The sequence below is a fragment of the Mixophyes fleayi genome, chromosome 1 (assembly GCF_038048845.1).
Source record: "Mixophyes fleayi isolate aMixFle1 chromosome 1, aMixFle1.hap1, whole genome shotgun sequence".
NCBI lineage: Eukaryota > Metazoa > Chordata > Amphibia > Anura > Limnodynastidae > Mixophyes > Mixophyes fleayi.
The window spans coordinates 384,022,905-384,048,555 of NC_134402.1; the positions used below are offsets into that span (position 1 = coordinate 384,022,905).

The 25,651-nt window shown below is 43.3% G+C and overlaps 1 protein-coding gene across 4 annotated transcripts; it reads right to left on the reverse strand.

Moving 5' to 3' along the window:
- Positions 1–3,275: 3,275 nt before the first annotated feature.
- TMEM171 (transmembrane protein 171) lies at positions 3,276–16,051 on the reverse strand. 4 transcript variants are annotated; one of them, XM_075179921.1, is made up of 5 exons: positions 15,664–16,051; positions 10,765–10,920; positions 9,898–10,570; positions 7,682–7,817; positions 3,276–4,257 (listed from the first exon to the last, which is right to left on the reverse strand). In XM_075179921.1, exons 3-5 carry the CDS (start codon positions 10,517–10,519, stop codon positions 4,026–4,028), a joined length of 990 nt encoding a protein of 329 aa, XP_075036022.1. In that variant the 5' UTR covers positions 10,520–10,570; positions 10,765–10,920; positions 15,664–16,051; the 3' UTR covers positions 3,276–4,025. The 4 variants fall into 4 exon arrangements, with proteins under 4 accessions (XP_075036022.1, XP_075036004.1, XP_075036014.1 ...); XM_075179903.1 differs by having other exon boundaries at positions 15,575–16,051; XM_075179913.1 differs by having other exon boundaries at positions 10,765–10,940; positions 15,575–16,051.
- Positions 16,052–25,651: the final 9,600 nt, after the last annotated feature.

A 25,651-nucleotide genomic window follows, 5' to 3' on the forward strand; every position in this document is an offset into this window, starting at 1 on the left:
TGGATGCCAAGTGCGGGTTCTGGCAGTTCACACTGGACAAGGAGCCATCCTTTCTCACTACATTTATGACACCTCTGGGCAGACATGCATTCCTCCGAATGCCCATGGCATCTGTACTGGCAGTGAAGTGTTCCAACGCAGCATGGAACACCTCTTTGAGAGATACCCTTGTGAAATCATCATTGATGACATCCTCGTGTGGGGTCCCACCATGGAGGAACATGAAATGCAGCTCTGCAAAGTCCTCCACAGGATTCATGAAATCAACATGCGATTAAACCCCGAAAATGTTGTTTCAGAGTTACGGAGGTCCCATATGTTGGCCACCTTCTAACCTCAGAAGGTGTCAAGCTGGATCCAGCCAAGACACGGGCCATCCAGCAAATGCCCAACCCCACAGACAAGCTGAGTTTGTATATATTTATAGAAATATATATGACAAATTACCTTTAAAATTTTCTGCCTCACAACAGTGACGTTACAGCTCAGCTCAGCCACCTGTTACACAATGACATTGATTGGTGTTGGCTGGACTGTCATGCTGATGCTATTGCTCTCATCAATGTTATGATCACTTCTAGCCCAGTGTTCCAGTTCTTTGATGTACATGTTCCTGTGGTCATCACTGCTATTGCTTCCCAGTATGGTCTTGGTGCTGTCTGTTTGTAGAGCAACAAACCCATCAGTTTTGCAACCAGAGCCCTTACAGACACGTTATGCTCAGATTGAAAAGGAACGGCTTGCCCTTGTGTTCATCTGTTAAAAGTTCCACGAGTTAATTTATGGACATCCAGTGGTGGTTTAAACAGATCACCAACCATTGATCACTATTCTCCGCAAACTTATGCACACTGCTTCGGCACGTATCCAACGGTTCATACTCAAGCTCCAAAGGTAGCATCTCAATGTGGTGTACAAGTGTGGAAAGGACCTCCACGTAGCTGATGCTTTATCACATGCTCTACCTTCCAGGTGTGCCTGATGCTGACGATGACATGGACCGTTATGGAGTTTGATGTTCTCTCCTCCCGGCGCATGGAAGAGCTGCGTGATGTTACACTCAGGGATGACCTTTGCCAACAGTTGTCGCATGCCGTTCTGCATGGTTGGCTGTCTTCCTCCAGGGAATTGCCTCGTGACCTCAAGTCATTCTTTGCTTACCGGGACAAGTTAACTATCTCAGAGGGCATCCTCTTGCATGGTCAGCGGATTTTATGCCCAGCAGGCCCCTCAGGGGCACCTCGGGCGGGAGGCCACTTTGCGATGGGCTAAGCATAAGCAAACCGATTGGTGGTTTCCTTCTGCCTGGAAGCCCCCCTCCAAGCCTGGGGCACTGTATAATTGAGGTGGCTGGACCCTGCCCCCGCTTCACACAGCTCTGCTCAAAAGAGAGAGCAGCATGCACCTAAGAGTAGTCCACGCAGCATTGCCCATATATATTATGGGAATAGTTAGAGTTGGAGAGCAGCCAAGCACTGTCTAAAATTATAGCCACGCCCCCATGCATGCTGGTCATGCCCACTGGCGGCGTGGTGTGGAAACCCCCCTCTGCAAATCCTGCGACCCTCTATGCTGCTGACATCGAGACGGTAGTTTCTGCTTGTGCCCCCTGCAATGCTCTACGGCCCCATCGTGCCAAAGAACAACTCACTCTCCATGAGGTACCTCACCTCCCTTGGTCCATCGTTGCTGCAGATCTTTTTATGTGGAGGGGGAAAAGAGCACCCTGTGTTAGTGGACTCATAATCCGGTTGGTTCAAGATAGACTAACTTCCTTAACTGACTACAGTCATTAACAAAATGAAAAGACACTTATCTACCCATGGTATACCACGCAAGCTGCTCACGGACAACGCCATGCAATTCTTGAGTGGCGAGTTCCAGTCCTTCACCAACGAATAGGACATCTCAAGTCACTAGCAGTCTGCACTAGCCACAATCTAATGGACTAGCAGAAAGGGCAGTATGTTTTGCAAAGCACCTGTTAGACAAATGCTACAGAAATGGTTCAGACGTATTCATGGTGCTCCTTAATTTGAGAAATACCCCAAGGGATGAGCTCCTGTCTCCTTCTCAATGCCTTCTGTCCAGATGCACTCGCACTATCATTCCTACCACCAAAGCCAAGCTTACACCAACCATTGAGATCAATATACAGAGTGCACTGGAGAAGTCCAGGTTACAGCTTAATGCCAATGTTGGCTAACCTGTGACATGCCAGGTGTTGTGAAACTACAAGCCCCAGCATGCTTTGCCAATATATAGCAGCTTATTGCTTGAAGGGTATGCTGGGACTTGTAGTTTCACAAACACCTGGAGTGTCACTGGTTAGCCAACACTGGCTTAAAGCCAATCACGACAAAACCTCATCAACGGAGACCGTTGTTCAGTGACAGACCGTCTGCTTCCAGACCCCAGTTGGATTTGACTGGGCAAGGACCCTCCAACAGGCCCAACAGTTGCGTAGTGCAATCTGATGGTGCTTTCTATGACAGCAACAGGCATCACCTCTTAGGGGTGTGTGAGCAAGTGCCCCCACCCCACGGAATACCACCCAAGGGTGTCAGAGCCCTATCAATGTGGACAATAGGTCCTCTGAAGAAGCATTCATTGCAGTGCAGGACAGTCCTATACCCCTGACCAATAGTGAGCCCTGTTCAACACAGGGGATAGAGGCAACTGCCTAGTGTGCAACACTGAAGCCGGGCGCAGTTTATGAATATTTAAGGTTCATTTGGGTAAAATTGAGGGCTAGGGGGGCAGCATTTTTGTTTTTTGCCCCAGGTGCTAAAATTTTAAGTTATGGCTCTGGGTTCTGCTCTCATATACAGGTGGTAGAGCTTCCTAATGATGGCGTACACTTGCTAAGCAGCATCAAATTACTTACATTTCACACGTGGGCTAATTTTTGTGTTAAATAAATTGTGACAAAATAAAATCTGTACTTATAGGTTGTCACATGAGATTACATTTTTTAAAAACAAAAAAATAGGACTTAATGATAATTAGGTCTTAATATATAAAACATATTTGAAAGAGGGTGTATTTTCACTTTTTTACATTACTGTACACACATGGTAAGAACATACAAACTTCATGTAGATTGTACCCCATCACATATTCAGAACCATGAGGGTAGCAGTCATAACCACCGTGGCTAATTTCTGACCAAAAATAACCATGTGTGGTGGCCCAAAATGACCAAATTAAATCATGAAAGAATTTGATCATGGCCTGAAGATCTGAATGGCCAATCAAATGTCCCTGTTGCCAAAATCAGTGTCCCAGAGAGAAGAAAATAACTTTCAATGTAGTAAAAAAAATAAGCTCTATGCCACTTGTGCTTTATTTTTGACTGAAGAGTTTTGGGGTTTTTTTTCTTTTAAGTTTTGCAATTTTACACATTTTGTTCAATAAATAGATGCACAGAAATATTATAGAAACAATAATTTAACATTCTAAACAAAATAAATCTGAATTTACAAAAATATTTAGACAAATATTTTGGCAAGACATTTGACAGTCGAAACTATGTTCCTGCATAAATCAAAAAAATAATCATACATTCATAATTTGGTTTCGACATTACATTTCCTGAATTATATTTCTAGCATACAAAGAACATTTATAGGCAAATATGAAACAGCCTCTAAAAACGAATTTAGACCTTTCCCTATATTTTCCAAATACTTGGTCATTTGCAAACACATAGTCCAGATACTGGACATAAATCTCACATAAATGAGATACAACAGCTTCCAAACTCTGACTCCCAGGAGATTGTTGATGCGTTTGTGTAGTTTACATATTAAATAGTATATTAACAACAAAAAAATACAGGTCATCACAGTTATTTAGGTTGGGGTCCAATATGCTGCATATTTTCTGAATTTAATGTATTATTGGGATGTGGATTCCTCTTATGGCAGAAGTGCATAAAGAAGATTTACATCACTTATTCAAAGTATTTGTTTACTATTAAAAAAAAAAAACTATTTAAAATATGCACATAAGGAAAAGTTCCTTCATATATCCGAATGGCATGGAGGACCAGGACTAGGTGAAGATTCAGCAGGATCAGTTGAGGTCACTGGTAAGGTTCCAGGATCAGGTTCAGCTGGATCTTTCTCTTCATACTTTGGAGGAGGGTCTGATGGAAAACATGCATTGGAATTAGACTCAGATGACGGAATCGGCAGTGGAACGGTGTATACACCTTCATGGTCTCCAACAACATCTTCAACCGGATGCTGCGTCCTACAATAAAATCACAAATTTAATCCTTTATCACATTTGTAGTCTTTCATCTGATATTTACAGTGTACTTCTACTTATTGCTTCTCCATGTAAGCAGCAGGTTTGTAGCATGAAATGCAGTTAATCCTTTTACTATGTATAATAGACAACATTAAAATGCTTCAGTGTGATCACTGGTACCCAGTGAACACAGACCGCATCATGAGTTTTGATTCAGCTCACAAGCTGGCTGCCGTCGCTATGTGTAGACAACAGGGGTAATTCAGTTCCCCATATAGTGGAGGTGCTCCCCATGGAGCACCTCCAGAAAGGTTGTAAAGACATTCCATGGCGCTGTATCTTACAGGTTATTCCTCACACCCCATTATTAATACCATTACCCATAAAAGGTGGACAGGAAAGTAAGCAATGTTCCAGGTGTCATAGAACTCAGGAATGAGAGCTGCCAGACAACACAATGATATATGGGGGCTCATCACAGGGAATATAATTGAATCCTATCTTATCCATTGGTTTGAACCCTATCCTCATCACAACTAACACTATCAGCTGTGTAAGTTGTTATCAATCAAGTGCACTAACAGGTCTGAGTGAAGATTTGTAACCAAACTGAATATTGGTCACCACTCGGTCCTGCAACTGCACAAGATCTAGATCTACCTTCTCAAAGTGCGAAGGAGTTAAATTCGTTATACTGTACAGATATGTCCAAGGCTTAATCACCAAAAATCAGAAAGGCACATGCTAAAATAACAGCTAAACACAGGTCTACAGGCAAAACATCCGTCCATTGGCCTTGTTTTTACACCTCGTTCAGTGGATAAAATATTTGTATAGTTGGCAAGTGGTGGTATGCATTTCGGATATTGAGCAATAGCTAGCATTTAGGATTTGGCTTTGAAAATATATTTACAATGTTCAAGCCGTTGTGTCATTAAAATATAATTTGCATGAACTTTGCTGCAATGGATGGATGGCCAAGATACCCTGCAGCTGCATTACAGAGGAGTAAGCTCCTACAAACTGAGCATATGGTCATCAGATCATTACCATGGTAATTACTCTACTGCCTGTTTTAACAAGGACTAGTATAGTATTGTGTCATGAGCGAGAAAAAGAATAAAGTTTCGACTTTGTGGTAAAACTACATTTACCACAAAACAGGAGACGTGTGACAATAAATTAAACGTCCCCTATTTGTACCATACAAGAATACTTGCCTGCTCCCTATATCCAGGAGACTCCCAAATATTGGGAAGACCTCCCCTTATTTCCGGTAGAGTAGGTGGGGCAAGCTACGAAAACGTGATTCGTTGTGAATCGTGTCACCCTGGCCTTGCTGCGCGGCAATGAAAATCGTGGCGTTGCGCAGCAGAGGCGGGGCCATGTACACACAAATCCTGTCACTCCCAGCACTTATCCCTTGGACCTCCGCTACAGTATCTCTATGAGGGGAGGTCTAAAAAGTAGACAAGTATGTATGTAGCCTCTGTTCTTTTATCCACACATTTCTTTTGGTTTTAACATCTTGGGGTAAATGTATCAAGCTGAGAGTTTTCCGGCGGGTTTGAAAAGTGGAGATGTTGCCTATAGCAACTAATCAGATTCTAGCTATCATTTTGTAGAATGTACTAAATAAAAGATAGCTAGAATCTGATTGGTTTTTCAAACCCGCCGAAAAACTCTCAGCTTGATACATTTACCCCCTTGTCTCTTAATAAGCATGATCCTAATGATATATTGATATATAAATTGTTATCTCATACATCTACCTTGCTATAGTGAGACTATATCTATAGCAACCCCAATAGCTACTGGGAGGTCCAGTGTGATTTGTAAGCTTATCAATAACAGCCCTGAGTTGTGTAGGAGGGGGGGGGGCTTTCAAAATTTGCCAAAGGGTTCAGAAGTTTGTAGTTATGTAAGGGATTGAAGGAAGGACACTGAAAACTATAAACTATGTGCTCCCCACATTGGCATGGGATCTCCTCTAGATGCCCTAGGTTTCCTGCCACACTCCAAACACTACTAATAGGTTATTCGGCTCCTTACAAAATTTAGAATGTAAGCTCCAATGGGCTGATGAGGATGCCAAATATTCTCTGTACAGCGCTGGGGAACTGGTGGCGATATATATATGATCCATAGTTGTTCAACAAACAAATAGACCAGCAATAAGAAAAATACTTTAATCAGAGGCCACTGATGAAAGCAACCTAGCTGAAACGATCATTGGGCAGGGCATGCTATCGTGATGTATCTTTATATTTTGTTTCTATTAAATGTTGTATTTTTCTTATTACTGGTGCTGGTCTGTTTGTTGAAAAACTATGGATCATATAAAAAAAATGATTTAACTACTATTTTTTACCCCTGTACCGAGGCTCTGCCATCCTGTGATAGCGCCGATATCCCCATGTTTTGCATGCGGAAGCTGCAATGGAGTCACTCAGCTAAGGCAACCGCTGACGATACGTGACGATGGTTATCACCAGCTGGGAAGGATTCATATATATGGGTGTTATTGGTTGAAGCTACAAGTATTGTGAGAAAAGACTCTGTGTAGAGCCCCCCATCTTGTGAGGAAAGGGGTCACATTAACTAAGCAGTCGGCTACTCTGGAGGAAAGGAGTCCTCACAGTGAGAAGTAGATGGAGCCCCATGGTGTAGAAATTGTGAGGCAGAGTCCCTGGCCAGTGGGATGTGTATAAGATGTCTGCCTGAGGAATTGCACAGTACTGCAGCGTGGTTCCCAAACTTTACAGGGCCCCTGGATACGGAGATACTACTGGAAAGTGGCAGTATGAGATGCAGCAGTGGGGCAGGGACAAGTGGGTCCCTGTGAGGGATTGGGTACACCGTGGGAAGGAGAATCCCTGGATAGTGGGATGATAGCTGTTCCTTGTTGAAGTGTGAGCATGAACTTCTGAACTATGCCCATTGTGTTTTGACACCAGACAGACTACACCCAGCAACATAAGGATTTAATGGACTTAAGGAAGCAAACTGCACGTGGATTAAAGGAGTAATAGAGCTTAACATCTGCTGAAGGTGTTTGGAGAAGTTGCACTTATACCCGCTATGATCTGTGCTGGATGATATTGGCATTTGAGTTCATATCCATTGCAACCATTATGGTGTGTGCAGGAGGAGAGGGCTTTGGAAAACAAAAATGTTTGTTTTTTCTTACGAGATGGTCTGGCGTCCAACAGTTATTTGACTTTGCACTGCACACCACTAGAGCCCATTCAGTTCATTGTGTTTAAACACCCGTGTACTCAGGGGAGCCTCTGGTAGTGGATGCCACACCCACGCCATGGCCAGAGCAGAAGAGGAGGACGACAGTAAGTGGGTACCACATCACAACATGGTTCCCAAGTAAGTTACTGCACAACAGCAGTACCAAACGGGTTTCAAACCTTACCTTATATTAAAAATACTGTAGTAGGAGGGTGGATTATCAGTCCTGAGTAAATCCCTGCCGTCCTGACCAGTTACTGGTGACAAAGGGTCAGCAAAGTAGGAAGGTGGGGGCGGTGGGAATATTATAACTTCATCACCTGCAAAACAAAAAGGTAAATGAGTCTCTTAATCCTGGTATTCACATTAGATATACTGTGTATTACCATGTAATCCATCTGCAATGACAGTGTTGTAAGAAGGTTAGTTGCTCATACATTTACAAATATATTGTCACATTTACATTTGCCCAATTTCCTAATACGCTAGGATTTATTAGCACGTTTATAAAATGCTATTGAAGTCAATAAAAAGGCAGAAACAATAATGTTTTTTTTAAAATAGAAAAAAAAACAAAAAAAACCCCCCAACTTTACAGCATTTAATGGGTACATGCTGACTACCGTGCGTTTTCACAGACAAAACAAGAAATGCTGTTCAAAAATGTACAATGCCTAAGTAATTCTTAACAACATTTCACCTGAACAAAAATGAACATCACTCAGTGGCCTATCGATAATGGTGCAAGGTGTGCAATCAGTGGGGCCCAAAGACAGCCCACGGGATTCATGAGCCCACACTACACCCATGAGGTGGGACTGTCCCCACCTGTCACCTCAGACATGGACCAGGTCCCATGTGACATGCATGCCATCCTACATATGCAGGAAGCAAGGGAGACAGATAGAATAGGGATGGCTGGGGGTCGGAGTGGCATGAGTCCTTAATTTAATGGTGAGGGTGGGGACAAATCATTTGATAGTGGGTTGGAGAAATTTGATTAAATAGTGGCATCACAGTGGTGCCTTTTGATTTATTTAATGCTGGGGTAGTTTTAGGGCAGGTAATTGAATGTGCGACTGAGTTTGAGGTGTAGTATTTACTAAATATAGATACTAGTTCTTTAAATGTAATGGTTGTTTGGGTGGGAAATAGTATGCACATTTAATAAATACACCTATTAATTTAATGCCATTTTACGGGAAATAAGTTTATTAATATTTAATGCTATTAATTTAATGTCAAGGCTGGTTGGGGGGACAAATGTTGAGTGATAAAATGTGCGCACCTAGAAGTGACAGATCACAGCGCTCCTTTTAAGGGGCAGGGCCTACCCCAGAAATCTTAGCAATACAGTGGGTCCTTCTGAAAAGAAGCATTAGGATTCTATAGCAAGATGAAAATAAACCCCTCTATTGAGCTCTTTTAATACAATCCAGACAAAGCAGCTGTTACTGGAGACTGCTAAACTCAACATAAGCAACACCACAAAGAAAATGCTCTAGAATGGGTTGCTAATGTTTTTTTTTCCAGACGCTGGATGATTATGCATACAATGACACATTAAACCTGGAAGAGTGCCAGGGCTTTGAGGATGCTTTTGTATGTTGACATGCAGGGTTGACATCAGAAATTGTTGGTACAATTACAAATAAAACAGTCAAGTTCACACCCTTATCCTCAACCACCCCACCCCCTTTCGGTCCGGTAGATGCAGATTTGTATTGTGGGGCAATGACACCTGGACCTCCCCACAGTCTCTTTACATGCCCCTCAGGCCTTTCCAAATTACCTTTACATGCGGTACAAGAGCGTGTAGACAAGAAGAGCTAAAGAACAGCAGGAGTGCGAAGGGGGAAAAGCATACTTACCTACTTTTGAGACCAGCTGTCCGGGAGGGGGTCCATCGAGGGGGCGTGACCACACGTGATGCACCGTTAGGCTCCGCCCCTGTTAATCTTAGGCAATTCGAGCCAATCGTAGCAGGGGCGGGGCCACGGTGCCGTGGTTAGCCCTGCCCCCACCATCTACAACAACAGGGAGATGTCGGGAGTCTCCCGGACATTCCGGGAGAGTAGGCAACTATGGGGAAAAGACCCTCTTCAATCAAGAGGGCCTGTCTGTCGGCAATGATTGAAGAGGACAGAGGCTTTCCCATCAATTCAAGCTCTGGACCGGAGAAGAGGCACCACCTCCGTGAAGAACTGGTGAGAGAGGAAGTGATGGGAAGTCTCCCAGGAGTCCGGGAGAGCATCCAAAAATTCAGGAGTCTCCCGGACATTCCGGGAGTAGGCAACTATGCTGTATTGCTATTGACTATTTTTTCTTATATACACATTAGCTGACCTATTGTTTTAAATGACACCATCAGCCAATTAAATAATATTGTTGAATACTTACCCACAGTAATGTGAAAGGACGTGTCTGCCTGCGACTGTGACTCCACATCGATATCTGAATCATTACTGTTGTGATGACTGCGTTTCTTCTGTACATAAGCCACCACAAAGAAACACAAGCCAATCAGAATAATCAGAGGTCCCATTATTTGCAAGGAACGAAGTCCACAGTTTTTGTCATTTGAGTCTGTTCCAGTAACATTTTGATTTGAGAACCTCATACTGCATCCAGGAACCCAGACACCCATAATATTAATAAGTACTCCACAAACGATAAACAAAAGTCCAAATATTATAAACTGGATCAATTGACGTCTATAACCACAGAGAAAAGAGCTGTCTGGGTTTATTTGATCACTCTCTCGTCTTCTGGCCTCCAGCCTGGCTCTAGACCTCGCCAGCAAGACAGAACCCAGTCCGATCACAGCAAGTGCAGGCCCCAAAACTTTCCAAGTCATACTGCAGTTTGCAAAGTTGTCTGATTGGCAGGATTGGAAACCAAAGATGGAGAGGAGGAACCCAGCACAGAAGAGCATTGTTCCAAACACATACATGCAGAATATGAGCCAGCTTGTCCGAACAGGATTGCAGGACCCAAATGGGAAGGAGAAGAAGGGCTCCATATTAGGAGATAGCTTGGTCTACCCTGTTCCAGTATCAAAATGCAGTATTACCTGTTGAAAATAGAAATAAAGGGACACAATTAAAAAAAAAATAATAGTAATTGGGTTGCCACATCTGTTCTCAGAGTCTGACTGGATCACCAGAGAAATCCTAAATGGGACCCAATGCCTAACAGCTCTGCACCCTTCCTGACAAGGAGAGGACAGGGGGGGGTCAGACATATCTTCCAAATATAAGTTCTCACCTGGACTTGTGTCCTTAGTTCATGACTTTCTTGTCTGTTGGATGTCCTGAGCTCACTGCTCATTGGTAGTCAGTGGGGGCCTTACTCTTAGGACTTCCTGCTGCACGGGATCTCTAGTCCATGAGAACTGACTGTCTGAGCCGTCCTCAGCAATGCCTGCAAAATACAGTGAGATACTACAGACGGTCAGTTCTCACTATGCGGAGCTTCCTACATCAGAGCTGTCACAGTCTATGGAGCTCAGCACATAAAGACCAGAAGAGAGAGACTAACATCCTTCTCCCTCCCATGCACTAAAGGAAGGTAGGAGCAGAGAAATAAAATGACTGTATATGTAAATGTCAGAGTCTGTGGCTACAATGAGGCTGTCTGACAGTGCATATGCAATATGAGTTAATTATTACTAAGCAATTCTTAAGCATAAGGAATGCCCGTGAGACTCCCGAAATTCGGTTCAGTCTCACGGACTCCCGGGAGAGCTGGCGATTCTCCCGCATCTGGCCCATTAGTGCCGGAATGTATGGGCGGAGGGGGCGGGGCCTCGCAATTTGCGACATTTTGGCGGGGCCAAAATGACGCGAATCGCAAAGCCCCCGCCTCCTAGCCCATACACCCCTCCTGCCCTCCAGGATCTCCTGGACCCGGCCAACATAAGGTTGGCAGGTATGTACTTAAGTCACATAGCAGCCATATAGCCAAACAGCCTCTATCTCTAAATAGCAGTTCCACCAACTGAGTGACAGTGATTATGCTGTATATGTAGCTTCGGTAATGCAAAAAATGTAAATGTTAATATCACTGACATTAAAATAAAAATAAATTAAAACAAACTAAATAAACCACAAATTGTTGTGGGACTTCATTCATCATCTATTTATTTATATAGTGCCACTAATTCCACAGCGCTGTACAGAGAACTCATTCACATCAGTCCGTGCTCCATTGGAGCTTACAATCTAAATCCCATAACATCTCACACACGGACCGAGAGAGACTAAGGGCAGCCCATTAACCTACCAGTATGTTTTTGGAGTGTGGGAGAAAACCAGAGTACCCAGAGGAAACCCACACAAACACGGGGAGAACATGCAAACTCCACACAGATAAGGCCATGGTCGGAAATTGAACTCATGACCCCAGTACTGTGAGGCAGAAGTGCTAACCACTGAGCACTTCTTTCTTCCCCACCAATAATCCATTTATGAATAACTTATTTTGATGGATTAGGGAGTAAAGGAGTAGACACAGTTTTCCTCTGTGAAATGTTGGGGCCCAGACCATGCAATCTAGCGACAATGCACCCTTAAGTGTTGCAGATATCAACTAATGACATTGCGAATGTTTCAGTGGAGAGAACCCAGGAGTAGCACACTGAAGAGCAGGAGAGCAAACAAGAAGAGAAGCTCATTAGAGCCTTAGGGGTATATTTACTAAACTGCAAGTGTAAAAAAGTGAAAATGTTGCTATAGCAACCAATCAGATTCTAGTTGTCTTTTGTAGAATGTACTAAATAAATAACTAGAATCTGATTGGTTGCTGTTAGCATCTCCACTTTCTGAAACCTGAAGTTTATTAAGTATACTCCCTAATGTTTGTACTGTAGGGGAAAAGGAGAAGGGGTTGGGGTGGTTTCCACCCCAGCGGAGAAGTGGCAATAGAAACGCTAATTGATGAGCTGAAACTGTAAATAAGGCCTGTTCCATCTGCGAGTTCCATAAAATTAGGTATTTGAGAAAACATGTTACTATTTTTTGGCTGATCAGAACGGTGCAGTTACTGTTCCAATTAAGCTTAGTAATATGGAATGATAGTTTTCAATTAGTTATCAAAATATATATTGTGCAGAGTTACAATGAACAGCAGATTTTCCTGATTTTTTTGATTTTGGTTCATAATGACAGAGTGGGTGGATGTCCATTTAAGCACAGTTTACTTCTGGGCATAGAACTTTATAGCCCTAAACAAAGCTCTTTAAACTTGTGTAAGCGGTTATCATCATTGTCTTTTATTAGAGAATCACAAAGGATCCGCAGCACCCTACATAGAGCATAGGACAAACCAGAATATGACATATAGGGCAGTACAACACAAAGTGCAAATAAATCAAACTTCAGCTGAGGGCACAGGCAAAGAGGAGTAAGTGATTTCCACAGCAGTGAGTGGGATGGGGATGAAGGCTTGAACCTGTGCCCAGTAGAGCGGGTGCCACTAACAGGATGAGGATAGTGATGGAAATGCGAAAGCAAAGGAGAAGCAAGCTGTAATTATCAGACAGCTCCAAAGAGACTTGCATTCATCATCAATGGAAAGTCTAAAGGGATTATTTATCATTGTGTGATAATGATGTTCTCCCAATAACGTCAGCAGTAGACTACACTGCAAAACAGCGCCACAACTAGGGCTGTGCAACAGGGGCAACCGCCCTGGGGGCGGCGCTGAAGGGGGGCGTAACTTAGGAATATTTTAGAATTCTACGTTACAGCTCTGCTGCAAAGAGTTTTGTTGGACTTCTGATGGTGAAAAAAGCATGGGGTAATCTATGTACTGTGGACAGCAGTGATATATGTACCACCACAGTCCTCTTAATGATATTGCCATCTCAGCAGGGCATAATAGGGGAAAAAGTGCTTTATTTAAAATAATAAAAAAAAATCTCACTGGAGTCCCATGAATTTAATTATGTTTACTTTTTTTTTGGTTTGTTTTTAAATGAAAAGTGGAACTGAAAGATAAGTCCTGGCTTCCAGTTCCACTGTGTACGTGTGAAACAGTAATGCCAGGTCACACATGTGCAGACTCATCCTGGGCTGGCTCACAAAGTGGTAATAGTCCTCTTACTGCTGCCAATCAGTATCACTCATCTGTACCAGCAAACTATTATTGGTAAACAGCAGCAATAATAGATTGAGATTTAGAAAAATTATTTTATCACCACTTTGAGGAGTAGAGATAAAACGTCACAAAGCACATCGCAAGTAGCCTGCAAAATAAAAGACTCAATCCCTGTTATCGGAGCAGTTCCAATGCCTGGTTAGGGGGCGCGCACCTTGAAATGCAGCTGGCAGACTAATAGGAGCACTTGTACAAATAAAAAAAAACAAAAAAAACATTATGGGTCTACATTTTTTGTAGTTTGGCACCTACAGAAGGGAAGAACATATATAAAATTGTGGAGACATTACTTGCATTAAGAATGGCGACCACATACAAGGCCAAGAATTCAAAGGGAAAGAGTACATCAGACCTCGCCGGGCCTTTCATTGAGAAACCACTGCAATTACATGATCTTAACTATTTAGCTTTAATTACTTTTGTAGCTAACTTCGCTATCATTATAGTAGCGCTGGTGTTACTGACTTTTTTTGGGGACCGCTGCAAATTTAAGTACCCCCTCTATTTATAACTAGGGGATCGCAGCAGATATTTGCAATATTTGCTGCGGTCCCACTGTTATCGTAAGCAATAGCAAATCAGAATTTGTGCCCGATGGCTAACGTCACCTGAAGACGGCGTTGGCCATGGAGGCATATGGGGAAAGCATTATCACTGAGGGATCTGTGGATCCCTCGCAGTAACTTTGCGATAGGGACCAAAAAAGAGATAGGTGTTCACTAAATGGTTACGATCTTTCATTCCTAATTATTGCGATAAGGAATGAAAATCACCATGTGAAAAAAACGGCTAAATATACCCCTGAGTACCACAATTTACACTATCTTGACCAGAAGGTTTCACATTTTCTTGATCAGACCATTTTTTGTGGTGCATCAGGTTAAATGAAAAGCAAACTCTCCCCCCCCCCCCCTTACCTCTTCTCGTAGTTGCATTCAAGCAATGGAAGTTACCCCCTCTCATAGAGATACCAAATATGCATACCCTATTACAGCTCTGATATACTTGCATGGGCCAAACTTATTTTTATATTTATAAGTTTGTATGGGCCAAACTTATTTTTTATACTTTTTAGGGTAGCTACTAAGTGAAGCCTCTTAGTTACAATAACTTTTTCTTTTTTCTTCAAGAGCATGTATAAAAATGCAATAAATTAAGCCAATTGTTAATTAGCATATACGCTTGTGTTAGGGCATGTAAACACTGTGGTACGACTGATATTGTTCTTTTAAGACACAGACTCTTCTTCCTGGCAAGGTAACACAGAGCTGAACGTGATAGAGAAGCACACAGGTACATAGTGTTTTATAATAAAACCACTGCTTGGGAAAGGGATGGCTGGGGAATCATTGATCCAGCGGCTGACAATGAATGTTAAATTCCAGTAGATACCTATGATGGGCAACAACGGTGTAATAAAATTGTCACTTATATTATGTTGTCCTTTTCTACATCAGAACTACGGGACTCTCAGGTTGTATGTCATCTAGATAAGAATATAAAGTGTAATAACTTGAAATAAAACTTCCCTCCCCCCACCAGAAAAAAGGTCATAATCTTATACTTTTTACAGAAAGTCATACAAGCGTTTTTAGTGTATTCTTACCAACAGGTTTCAACATGTAGGACGTGATTGAATTTGCTAAAGTGTCACAATAAAACAAGATTATAAGCTTAAACCGAATGAAGCAAAGATCAGCTACGATTTTTTCCCAATTCTGCAGTTTCTTTAATGGTGTGAATATCATCTTATTACAGATTACACATGTATAAGATATATGTTTTTTTGTCTATAGAGCTTTCAAAGCAAGGGGTACCTGTAACAAACACAAAGAAAAGCTCTGCAACAAACTATTCCTGTCTATTCTTCTGCACACAAACTGCTTTCTAGAATCTATTTCAGGAATAAGACTAATACCTGATAGGAATTGTCCTGTGTCGAAATCCATGAAGTGTCGATCATTAAACAGGAGCGAGAAGGTTGCAGCAGAAACCCCCCTCTCTTACCTGTGCTGAAAACCTGCACCTTGACACCTGACTGCAGCCAAGCTGCATGGGGGCGTGTGTAGGGCTCCACACCCAGACGAGTAACACAGCCAGGTGTGTGTGAGCTGTGTTCGTGTTGTCACCTGGGCGGTGCAACCATTAATGATTAATAGACCTAGCCTGTGCTGCCTCAAAGCTTATTTCAGCAATGAACTGGATGCACTGGGCTGAATACAATTTCTGTTTTCTTGGGATTATGTGGGAAGAGGAAATTGAGAGTATTATATCAAACATCTATTTGCTCTGTCTGTGAAGCATGGTCAAATGTTTAAGGGGAGCAGTAATACTTCAGTGCAATATGCCAGAATTTTAGGAGGCTAAAGACAGCTGCACCTATCCCATCCTGGTAGGGAAATGCAGGCATGTCTGGGGTGGTGGGGGCCAGGTTCTTCTAAGATGATACAAAAAGAAACAGGTGTATGTATGTGCAGGTGGTTACATGTGATCAGAGATGTCAGGTAAAATGTCACAGGAGGGGCACGTCCTGACCTTGGGTTGAGGTGTGTTCAGATTCAAGCATGAAGGGCAAACTGGTTACTTAACATGTACAGTATTTTGTGCTGTGTCCCTTATCTCCACTTTTTGTCTTTGAGATAGCAACGTGACTGAGATTATTCTTCCTAATATATCCATGTTTTGGATCCTGAGATTCTATAGAATATGAAACCTGAAAATACTTACAGGTCTAAAATCAGTGTTTATTATATGTTTTATTTAAACCTATAGAAAACAGACACAGCTGATTTTTGAAATTTGTGTGGGTTGTTTGTTTTTTTATTGCATCATTTTTCTTGGGGGGTGGGGAGAGTTGTCAGGTTTTTATTGTTTTATTTAAAGGAGGTTTAAGTAGTAGTGAATCATAAAAGTGAGCAATATAATTTATTGGGCTCAGTAATTCTAAAATTTTGACAATGAGCCCTACCCCTAAATGTCAGGGACATATAGTTATCTGTCTGTTATCACCCTTTATCTCCTGTTTGTCCTGATATCCCTGGTTTTGACGTGTGTGTATGTGTGTGTGTGTGTGTGTGTGTGTGGCGCGCCCATACTTGCCTACCTAGTGGACCTCTATTCCAGGAGGTCCCAGAGGCAGGGCCTGATCAACCAATAGGCTGATCAGGCTGCAGCCTGGGGCGCTGGGACCTGGGGGGCGCAGCGACAGCAGCATGCAAGATTTTTTTTACAATTTGTTTATTTATTACCGATTTTGTGCCCCTGTGCCCCCGAGCCGCCCCCTTTGCCGACACCACGCTGACACTGGCGCTCACGCTCACTCCCCCCTTTTTATTATTATTATTATTAATTTTTATTTATAGGGCGCCACTAGGTGTCCGCGGCGCCGTACAGGGACAAACGAAATTACAATACGAGGTGAGACAGCACAGTACAGTAAACAATAATCACAGTAACTCAGTGAGCTCAGGGCACAGCTAGAGGGGCAGGGAAGAGGAGAGGGGATGGTCTGCCAACAACGGCACCTAGGAGGGAGGGCACGGATGAGAGGGAGACCCCCAGGGGGAAGAGGAGGGAGCGAGAGGGGGCGGGGGAAGAAGGTCCTCGAGGAGGAGGCAGGGAAGCTGGCGAGCAGAGTTGAAAGTGGAGAAGACAGGAGGAGAGAAGACCCTGCTCAAAGGAGCGTACAATCTAAGGGGTGGGGTAGACTGACAGAGAGACACAGGGGAGAGAAGGAGGAATAGAGAGGGGGAGGGGAATGAAGGGGAAGAGTCAGAAGAGCAGGTAGGAAGTTAAGTTGGAGACTGAAAGGCTTTAAGAAAAAGGTGGGTTTTTAAACACCGTTTGAAACTGGACAGATTGGGGGAAGTTCTGATGGAGGGAGGGAGCTTGTTCCAGTGGAGGGGGGCAGCGCGGGCGAAATCTTGGATACGCGTGTGGGAGGAGGTGATCAGGGGGGAAGAGCGGCGACGGTCATTGGCCGATCTGAGAGGGCGGGATGGAGAATGAATAGAGAGGAGGGAGGAGATGTAGGGTGCTGTGGAGTTGGCGAGGGCCTTGTATGTAAGAGTGAGGAGCTTGAACAGGATTCTGTAGGGTAAGGGGAGCCAGTGAAGGGATTGGTAGAGGGGGGAGACAGAAGAGGAGCGGCGAGAAAGAAAAAAAAGCCTAGCGGCAGCGTTAAGTACAGATCGGAGGGGAGCAAGTGAGGAGGAGGTTGCAGTAGTCCAAGCGGGGTCCCCCTCCGCCTCTTTTCCACTCTTCTCCTCTCCTGACACTGACGCTCACGCTCACTCCCCCTCCCCTCTTCTCCTCCTCACTGGCTGTCGGGAGAGATGTCATCATCACGTCCCGACAGTGTCAGTGAGGAGCTGCGGTGAAGAACTGACTGCCGACAGGAAGCCAGGTATGTAAAATAAATAGCGCTAGGGTAGCGATTTTGTTGCTATTGTAACCAGTACTTTGGTGTCTATAACGTTACTGGGTGTGTGAATGGGTAATGATGGGTAATGATGAATTTAAATATTGTCATTCCACAGTTAGGGACCAGGTTATACATTCACTTCAGTTCATATCTGTTCATATCTTTTAACAATCTGGATCATATGAACAGATATGAACTGAAGTGAATGTATAACCTGGTCCCTAACTGTGGAATGACAATATTTAAATTAATCATTGTTGTGGGGCACATGTGCATAATTTATTTTAACCATATAAATCTTAACATGTTATATTATTTTGCTATCCTTAGCGATTTTTTTCACTACATGACCACTAGTGTGATATATCTAACCGCACAATCCTTTACATTTGATCACATAATTGTTACCCATTCACACATCCAGTAACGTTATAAACACCAAAGTACTGGTTACACTAGTAAGAAAATCGCTACCCTAGTGCTGGATTTATTTTTATATATGTTGGACTTGTATCAGCAAGATTTAGGATCATCTTGTAATTTTCAAAGCTGCGTTTAGCGAGACATTTCTGTCTATCTCAATTATTGTGCGCACTTCATTGTTTGTTAATATCCGTATAAGTAAAAATTTGCGTTTATGCAGGGGCATATTGTAATAAGGGGGACAGACTGCTTCAAGGGGGACAGTGTGATAAAGGGCACAGTGATCTAATGGCTGGGGGGAAGAGGGTCATGCATTGGCCGCTGGAGTGTGATGAAACTGCTGATGTGGGTGTGCATGATCTCTGCATTGTGTGGCGTTCATGAGGATGCTCTCTAAAAAAGCTAATCATTGAGGGTTTGTAATGTTTGCATATTTTCAAAACAGGACCCCACCTTTCCAGAGGATAGCTAAACGACAACAAAGCTGCAAGAACAAGCAAGAAAAAACAGCAAGAACAGGTAAGAGAACCTGCCTAAATTTTTTTTTGCTGGCTAATACTCCTGAATGTTCCTTTAGTTTGTTTTTTTTTCCGCTGCGGGTGTATTAGCCTAGGGCTGCCAGAACCCTTAATCAGGCCCTGCCCAGAGGGGAGGTCAAAGTGGCAAATTTAGGGGGGGACATGGCGACAATAACTCAAATAATGAGTTACAACAGTGGTATACAGAAGAGTGTCTCTGAAGACAAAGCACATGGAACCTAGAAGTGAATGGTCTATCACAGCAGAAGACCACACTGGGTTTCAATCTTGTCAACTAAGAACCGGAAACGGAGGCTACAGTGTGCACAGGCTAACAAACACTGGACAGTTGAGTATTCAAAAACTGTTGCCTGGTCTGTCACATCTCAATTTCTGCTTCAACATACAGATGGTAGGGTCGGAATTTGGTGCAAACAACATGCATTAATCCTGCCTTGCATCAACAGTGTCTGCGGGTTGTGGTGGTGTAATGGTGTGGGGAATGATTTTCTTGGCACACGTTAGGCCACTTAATACCAATTGCGTACCATTTAAATGATACAGCCTACCTGAGTATTCTTACTGACCATGTGCATCCTTTTATGACCACAATCTACCCATCTTATAATGGCTACTTCCAGCAGGATAACACTCCATATCACAAAGCACACGTCATCTCAAACTGGTTCCACGAACATAGCAATGAGTTTAGTGTACTCCAATGGCTTCCACAGTCACCAGGTCTCAATCCAATAGAGCACCTTTAGAATGTGGTTGAATGGGAGATATGCAGCATAACTGTGCAGAAATCTGTAGCAATTGCATGATGCTATATTGTCAACATAGACCAGAATCTGTAAGGAATGTTTCCAGCACCTTGCTGAATCCATGCCATGTAGAATTATTGTTAAACTTTGAGAGTTTACCTGGATAACCACAGGGTCTTCAAACTTCTGGAATACAGTGATAGCACTTTTTAGGGGTGACCAACACCACTTAAGATGAAGATCTCTTATATCCTCATATCAAAGGTCATAGATTTTCTCAAAATAATAGATATGGCATGCAATAGTGTAATGGATCAAAATAATTTTGTACATACATTAAAAATATATCTGGATAATTTCATTAGGTCTTAAATGAGATGGAAGCCACAGAGTCCCCCCTGCTTCTGGGGACACTGGGAATTAAATTGCCTGCTGCACCAGAGTCCAGAAAGGCAGACAGGAGATTGCACTAGAGCAGAGGTGGGAAAACTCAGTCCTCAAGGGCTACCAACAGTTCATGTTTTTAGGATTTTTGTCTGCAGAAACAGGTGGGATAATTACTGACCCAGCCAAATAGATTAACTCACCTGTGCATGATTAAAGAAATCCTAAAAACATGAACTGTTGGTAGCCCTTGAGGACCGAGTTTGCCCACCTCTGCACTAGAGGAATGATGCAATATGATAGGGGTAACAAAACTGGAATCAGCCAGGCATAAAGGAAAGTGATAAGAACCTAACATAGCCTCTAAGGCAGGGTTTCCCAAACCCAGTCCTCAGGGCTCCCCAACAGTGCAGGTTTTCCATATCTCCTTGCTGAAGCACAGGTGTATTCATTACTGACTGACACATTGTAACAGATCCACAGGTGGTCCTAATTATGTCACATGTGATCCGGAAAACCTGCACTGTTGGGGAGCCCTGAGGACTGGGTTTGGGAAACCCTGCTCTAAGGAACCCGTTAGACTTTGTCTTTTCCCAGATGTTTAGGGCAATTTCCAAGAAGATGACCTGAATCTCCACAATAGAGACATAACTTATTTTTACATCTTCTTACGTCTGGAGAAAGGCAAGGGTTCTTCTGGTGGGATTACAGGAGTTTGGGACCATGGAGTGAAATGGAAAGTAGAACGGTTAGACTGTTCCTTCTCTTAGGTTCCTGCCCTGAAGCGGATATCTAATCTATTACAGAGTGTAATAAGATCACCCAGTGTAGTAGGGAGTTCCCGAGAAACCAGCTCATCTTTAATAGCTAAGCACAGTGGCCTAGTGGTTAGCACTTCTGCCTCGCAGCACTGGGGTCATGAGTTCGATTCCCGACCATGGCCTTATCTGTGTGGAGTTTGTATGTTCTCCCTGTGTCTGCGTGGGTTTCCTCCGGGTGCTCTGGTTTCCTCCCACACTCCAAAAACATACTGGTAGGTTATTTGGCTGCTATCAAAATTGACCCTAGTCTCTCCCTCCCTGTCTGTCTGTCTCCCTCTCTGTCTGTCTGTCTATGTCTGTGTGTGAGTGTGTGTCTATATTAAGGAATTTAGACTGTAAGCCCCAATGGGGCAGGGACTGATGTGAATGAGTTCTCTGTACAGGGCTGCGGAATTAGTGGCGCTATATAAATAAATGATGATGATAATGATCCGCTGCACAAATTTGGGTCTCCATCAAATTAGGGAGGATTAGGAATACAGTGTTGAGAGGGTGCTGTGGGACGTGCTGTCGCCAGCTCTTATGGAGCCATAGATGGAGCCTGAACTGCAAAAGTATTTTGGAGAACATCTAGGCAGGTAGATAAGCTTTGCAAAAATTGCATTAACTGTTCCTGGTTTGTTTCTTGTGTTTCAATCCTTCCTACTAGTTGGTCCAAGAGATCTCTGGGAGAGGGATTACAAGTGGAATAATTTCTAATATAAAGGATTCCAGTTGTTAGCCAGAATATGTGTTAGCAGAACAGAGGCACAGAGTCTAACAAGCTCCCCAGTTTTCACTAGGAACCGCGTCAAGGTGGTATGGACTTTGTTTTTGTCGGGAGCTCACAGGTCACGGCTCTCTGGACTGCGTTCTAGCATAAAAGAGATAGGTAATAGTAATGAACAGCGGCTAAAAGGAAAGGTCAAGAAACCGGGTCTGGTACACAGGTGGACAAACGACGTACCAAATCAAATACCAAGAGCGTAGTCAAATAGCAAGCTGAGGACAATTAGGGTTATACTAAGAATAATCATGTAAAGGTACCACAGTGAAATGAAAGCCAGGAGATGTGGTAGAGAAACCTGTTGCTCTGACACTGTAAACAGTGTTCAGAGCCTGTATAAATAGAGAAGGAGATTTGTATGTCCTGCCCACGGACTTGCGATCACATGACTGTAGGTATTATCAGTCAGCAGGACCATGCCCCCGTTTATATAGTGGGTGCTGTCATTGAGGGAGAATCCATTGCTGGAGCCTAGAAAGCGGCGGATGAACCCGCACCTGTAGATCAGTAGGACCTGCAAGAAAGATTATTATTTTGCTCATCTGTGCCAAGGGGCGGGCTGCCTATTAGGGCCGGGGGGTAGGCCGGCCGGCCGCCCCCCGGATGCAAAAAACATAGTTTTCCCCCCGCGGCCGCATCTGATGACATCAGATGCGGCCGTGTCAGCGCACAGGTGACCACATCACATGACAGGGGATGCAGCCTCAATGACGCGGCCGCCTGTGTCCCCCCCGCCCATCCCTCTCCCAGCCCGCACCTGTCTGTGCCCATGTTCCTATTATTTTGTATCATCTTTCAGTATCATGAATAGTTTCTAAACACCAAAAGAAAAAAGTTGCTATCTTGTGGTGCTAGTGGTACGCCACCAATATTGTTAGAGCATTACAGCGGGGGGGAATTCCATCACATTCCCTGTTTTGCTAACACACTCAACTTGGTGGCACAGAACTTGTTAAAAAATGACAATGACATGCAGGAGATGCTGTCTGTGTCCCAAAATATTTAGGGTCATTTTCCGCATTCTGCAACAGCATGTAGGAGAATGCAGCAGCTACAAGAAGAATGGAATTTAGGGGGAATGTACTTTAGTCCAGTGCAGTGGAGAATGCTTTCCGTGTTGTGCAAAGTGCTGAAACCACTCGAAGTAGTCACCTGTGAAGAGAGTACAGAGACTGTTAGCTTGAGTCAAGTTATTCCCCTAATTAAACTTTATGAAAAGCAGCTAGAGAAATTTAAGGAGGAAATTAAACAAAGCAATTCCACTAATTATGTTGAACTTGTAGATTAATTACTTTATTCGCTTTGTCAGGATCCAAGAGTTATCAACATCTTGAAATCGGATCATTACATTTTGGCAACTGTGCTTGATCCTAGGTTTAAAAGTTATGTCTTCTCTTTCTTTCCAACGGACCAAGATCTCAAGAGATGCAATGAGCTCCTTGTCAGCAAGCTGACAGCTCAAGTGGTACATGACACAATGATGTCTCCTCCTTTAGTTTCTCTGGAAATTGCTGCTAGGAAAAAAACTTCGCTTTCCCAAGACACCCAGTGGTGATGCAGATGAGTCTGCACAACATTTTGACATTTGGTCTGGTTTAAAAGAATTGCCCAAAAATCGTGACAGTTCTTCCATAAAATGAACTACAAATTCTATGAGGAAGGCCATTACCAGCAATTATATTAAAGTACACAGACTTCTGTGATGGTGGATTCCAGCGGGGATGAATTAGTATTGTTTGAAGATGATGTACACACTGATGAGGGTGAATATGATGACAGTGTAGATTGCAGGTGCTGAGATCTAGCTGAGAGAAGGGAGCTAGCTGATGCTTGGTAATATTTTGGGTAGAATGGCATGTTGGCAATTTTATGTTTTCCTACAGTAAACTTTCACCTTTATTAGAGAGGTGTTTTTTCTTTAAAAATGTACAAGCTTTTTATTTACATTTTGGTTTCCCTGACTTAAAACCACTATGCACATGAACATAGGCTTTAGCACATTAGGTAGAGGGATTAGTATCATCATGACTGAGACTGGAGAGTGACAAGAACAATGTGACTGGAGAGTGACAAGGGCACTGCCACCCCTCCTGTTTTTGTATGAGCTATGGCACAGTAAAATGTCACTGTAGACTTTTAAGAAAACTGCCAGCCCTATTATTTTAATTTCAGCAAACACTTCCACCTCTCCTATATCTGGGTGAGCTATAGCACACTACAATGTAACTGCAGATTTTGAAGAACACTGCCAACCATATTATTTCTATTTCAGCAATGACAATTAGCAATGGAGCTGTCCTGTTGGTGTGTTAGCTAGACAACACCATACAATGTGACTGCAGATTTAGACCAAGACTGCCAGCCCTATTATTTCTATTTCAGCAATGACCATTAGCAATGGAGCTCTCCTGTTTGTGTGTGAGCTATATGACACAGTACAATGTGACTGTAGATTTAGAAGACCAATACTGCCAGCCCTATTATGTCTATTTATGCAATGACAATTAGCAATGGAGCTCTCCTGAATGTCACTGGAGACTTTGAAGAACACTTCTACCCCTCCTCTTTCTTTTCTACCTATGACGCTGCACAACTGCATTAGAGACTGCCAAGAACCGTGCTACCCCTTCTGTGTCCCTCTGTGTAATGGCGCTGGATCGCTGTGGAGGGCAGTACTTATGGAATCCAAAACTCACAAGATTCGACGACGTAACGGTGACATTTTGCCTTGTTTCAATTCCGAGGGTGTGCGAAAGTACCGAGCGGAGCGCTCAGTTCTCAAGAAACTGAGCCTGAGCAGCTCTAGTTTCAATAGACAACATCTCCACTTTTTCAAACCCACAGTATAGAAGTATAAAAATTTGGTCTGGAAAATTTCTTACGCACAAAGGAGTAACAAAGGGCCATAAACAGGTGACCATTGAAGGCCTGCGTCTGTTGGCCCTCGTCCCCTTCCCCCAAAATAAGCAGATGGGTAAAAACCCTTTAGGGTAATAAAAGTAAAATGACAACTATGTCATTGTCCCCGACCCAGTGGCAATGACCAGAAAAAATTCAATGTCTACATGCTCAAGATCATTACTTCCCAGTGCTGGCCACATGTCATTCCCCTTTTGGTAAAACCGATTATGATGCTTTGCTCAACCTGCAAGAGCAACCAAACCCAATCTTACTTTGAACAGTTCAGGGGAAATATGCACCAGTAGGAAAGTGTATTCATCTTCCTTTCTGGATGAATCCATAAGGCCACCTATTATGCAGGATTCCTGGTTAGCACTACATACAGAGTCCCTGAAGCAGATTGAAAGTCCATGAGATCAGAGTTCAAGTAAACGCCAAAGCTAGAAGCTATCCAATCTTCTCACAGCCCCTAGAATCTAAGTTTTAAATTTCCTGAAAATAGTAGTACCAGTTCTGCATGGACTTTATGTGATTGAATGACTGTATGACCGATGATGCATGCCCCATGCCAGGGTTGGCATCATAAATTGGGGGAGCCCAGTGCAGATCAAACAGGGCACCCACCTCCCCCTCGACCCTGGGTCCAATGGAGCATAGAGCCATTGTGTAGTGTGGAGCCATGCTGCCGCCCCATATTGAAGTGTGCCGGGGGGAGGGGGAGTCGTTACAAGCTCGTGAAAGAAAGTTAATGTGGGAGAAAAACCCCACAATCTTTGACCGAAATTTAAGTGGTGTTCACCAACATGAACATTAGTGGTTGGGCTCTTGTCTTTTATGCCTCAATCTTATTCTCACATAAAGTCTGTGGGTAAAGGGTAAGTTTGGAAATGGATGAGGATGAATGAAGGCGATAGGGAGGAGGTGAGTAAGATGAAAAGTAGAAACACAGCAGGTGGAGGGACAAGATATTGAGAAGATAGGAAATAGAGCAA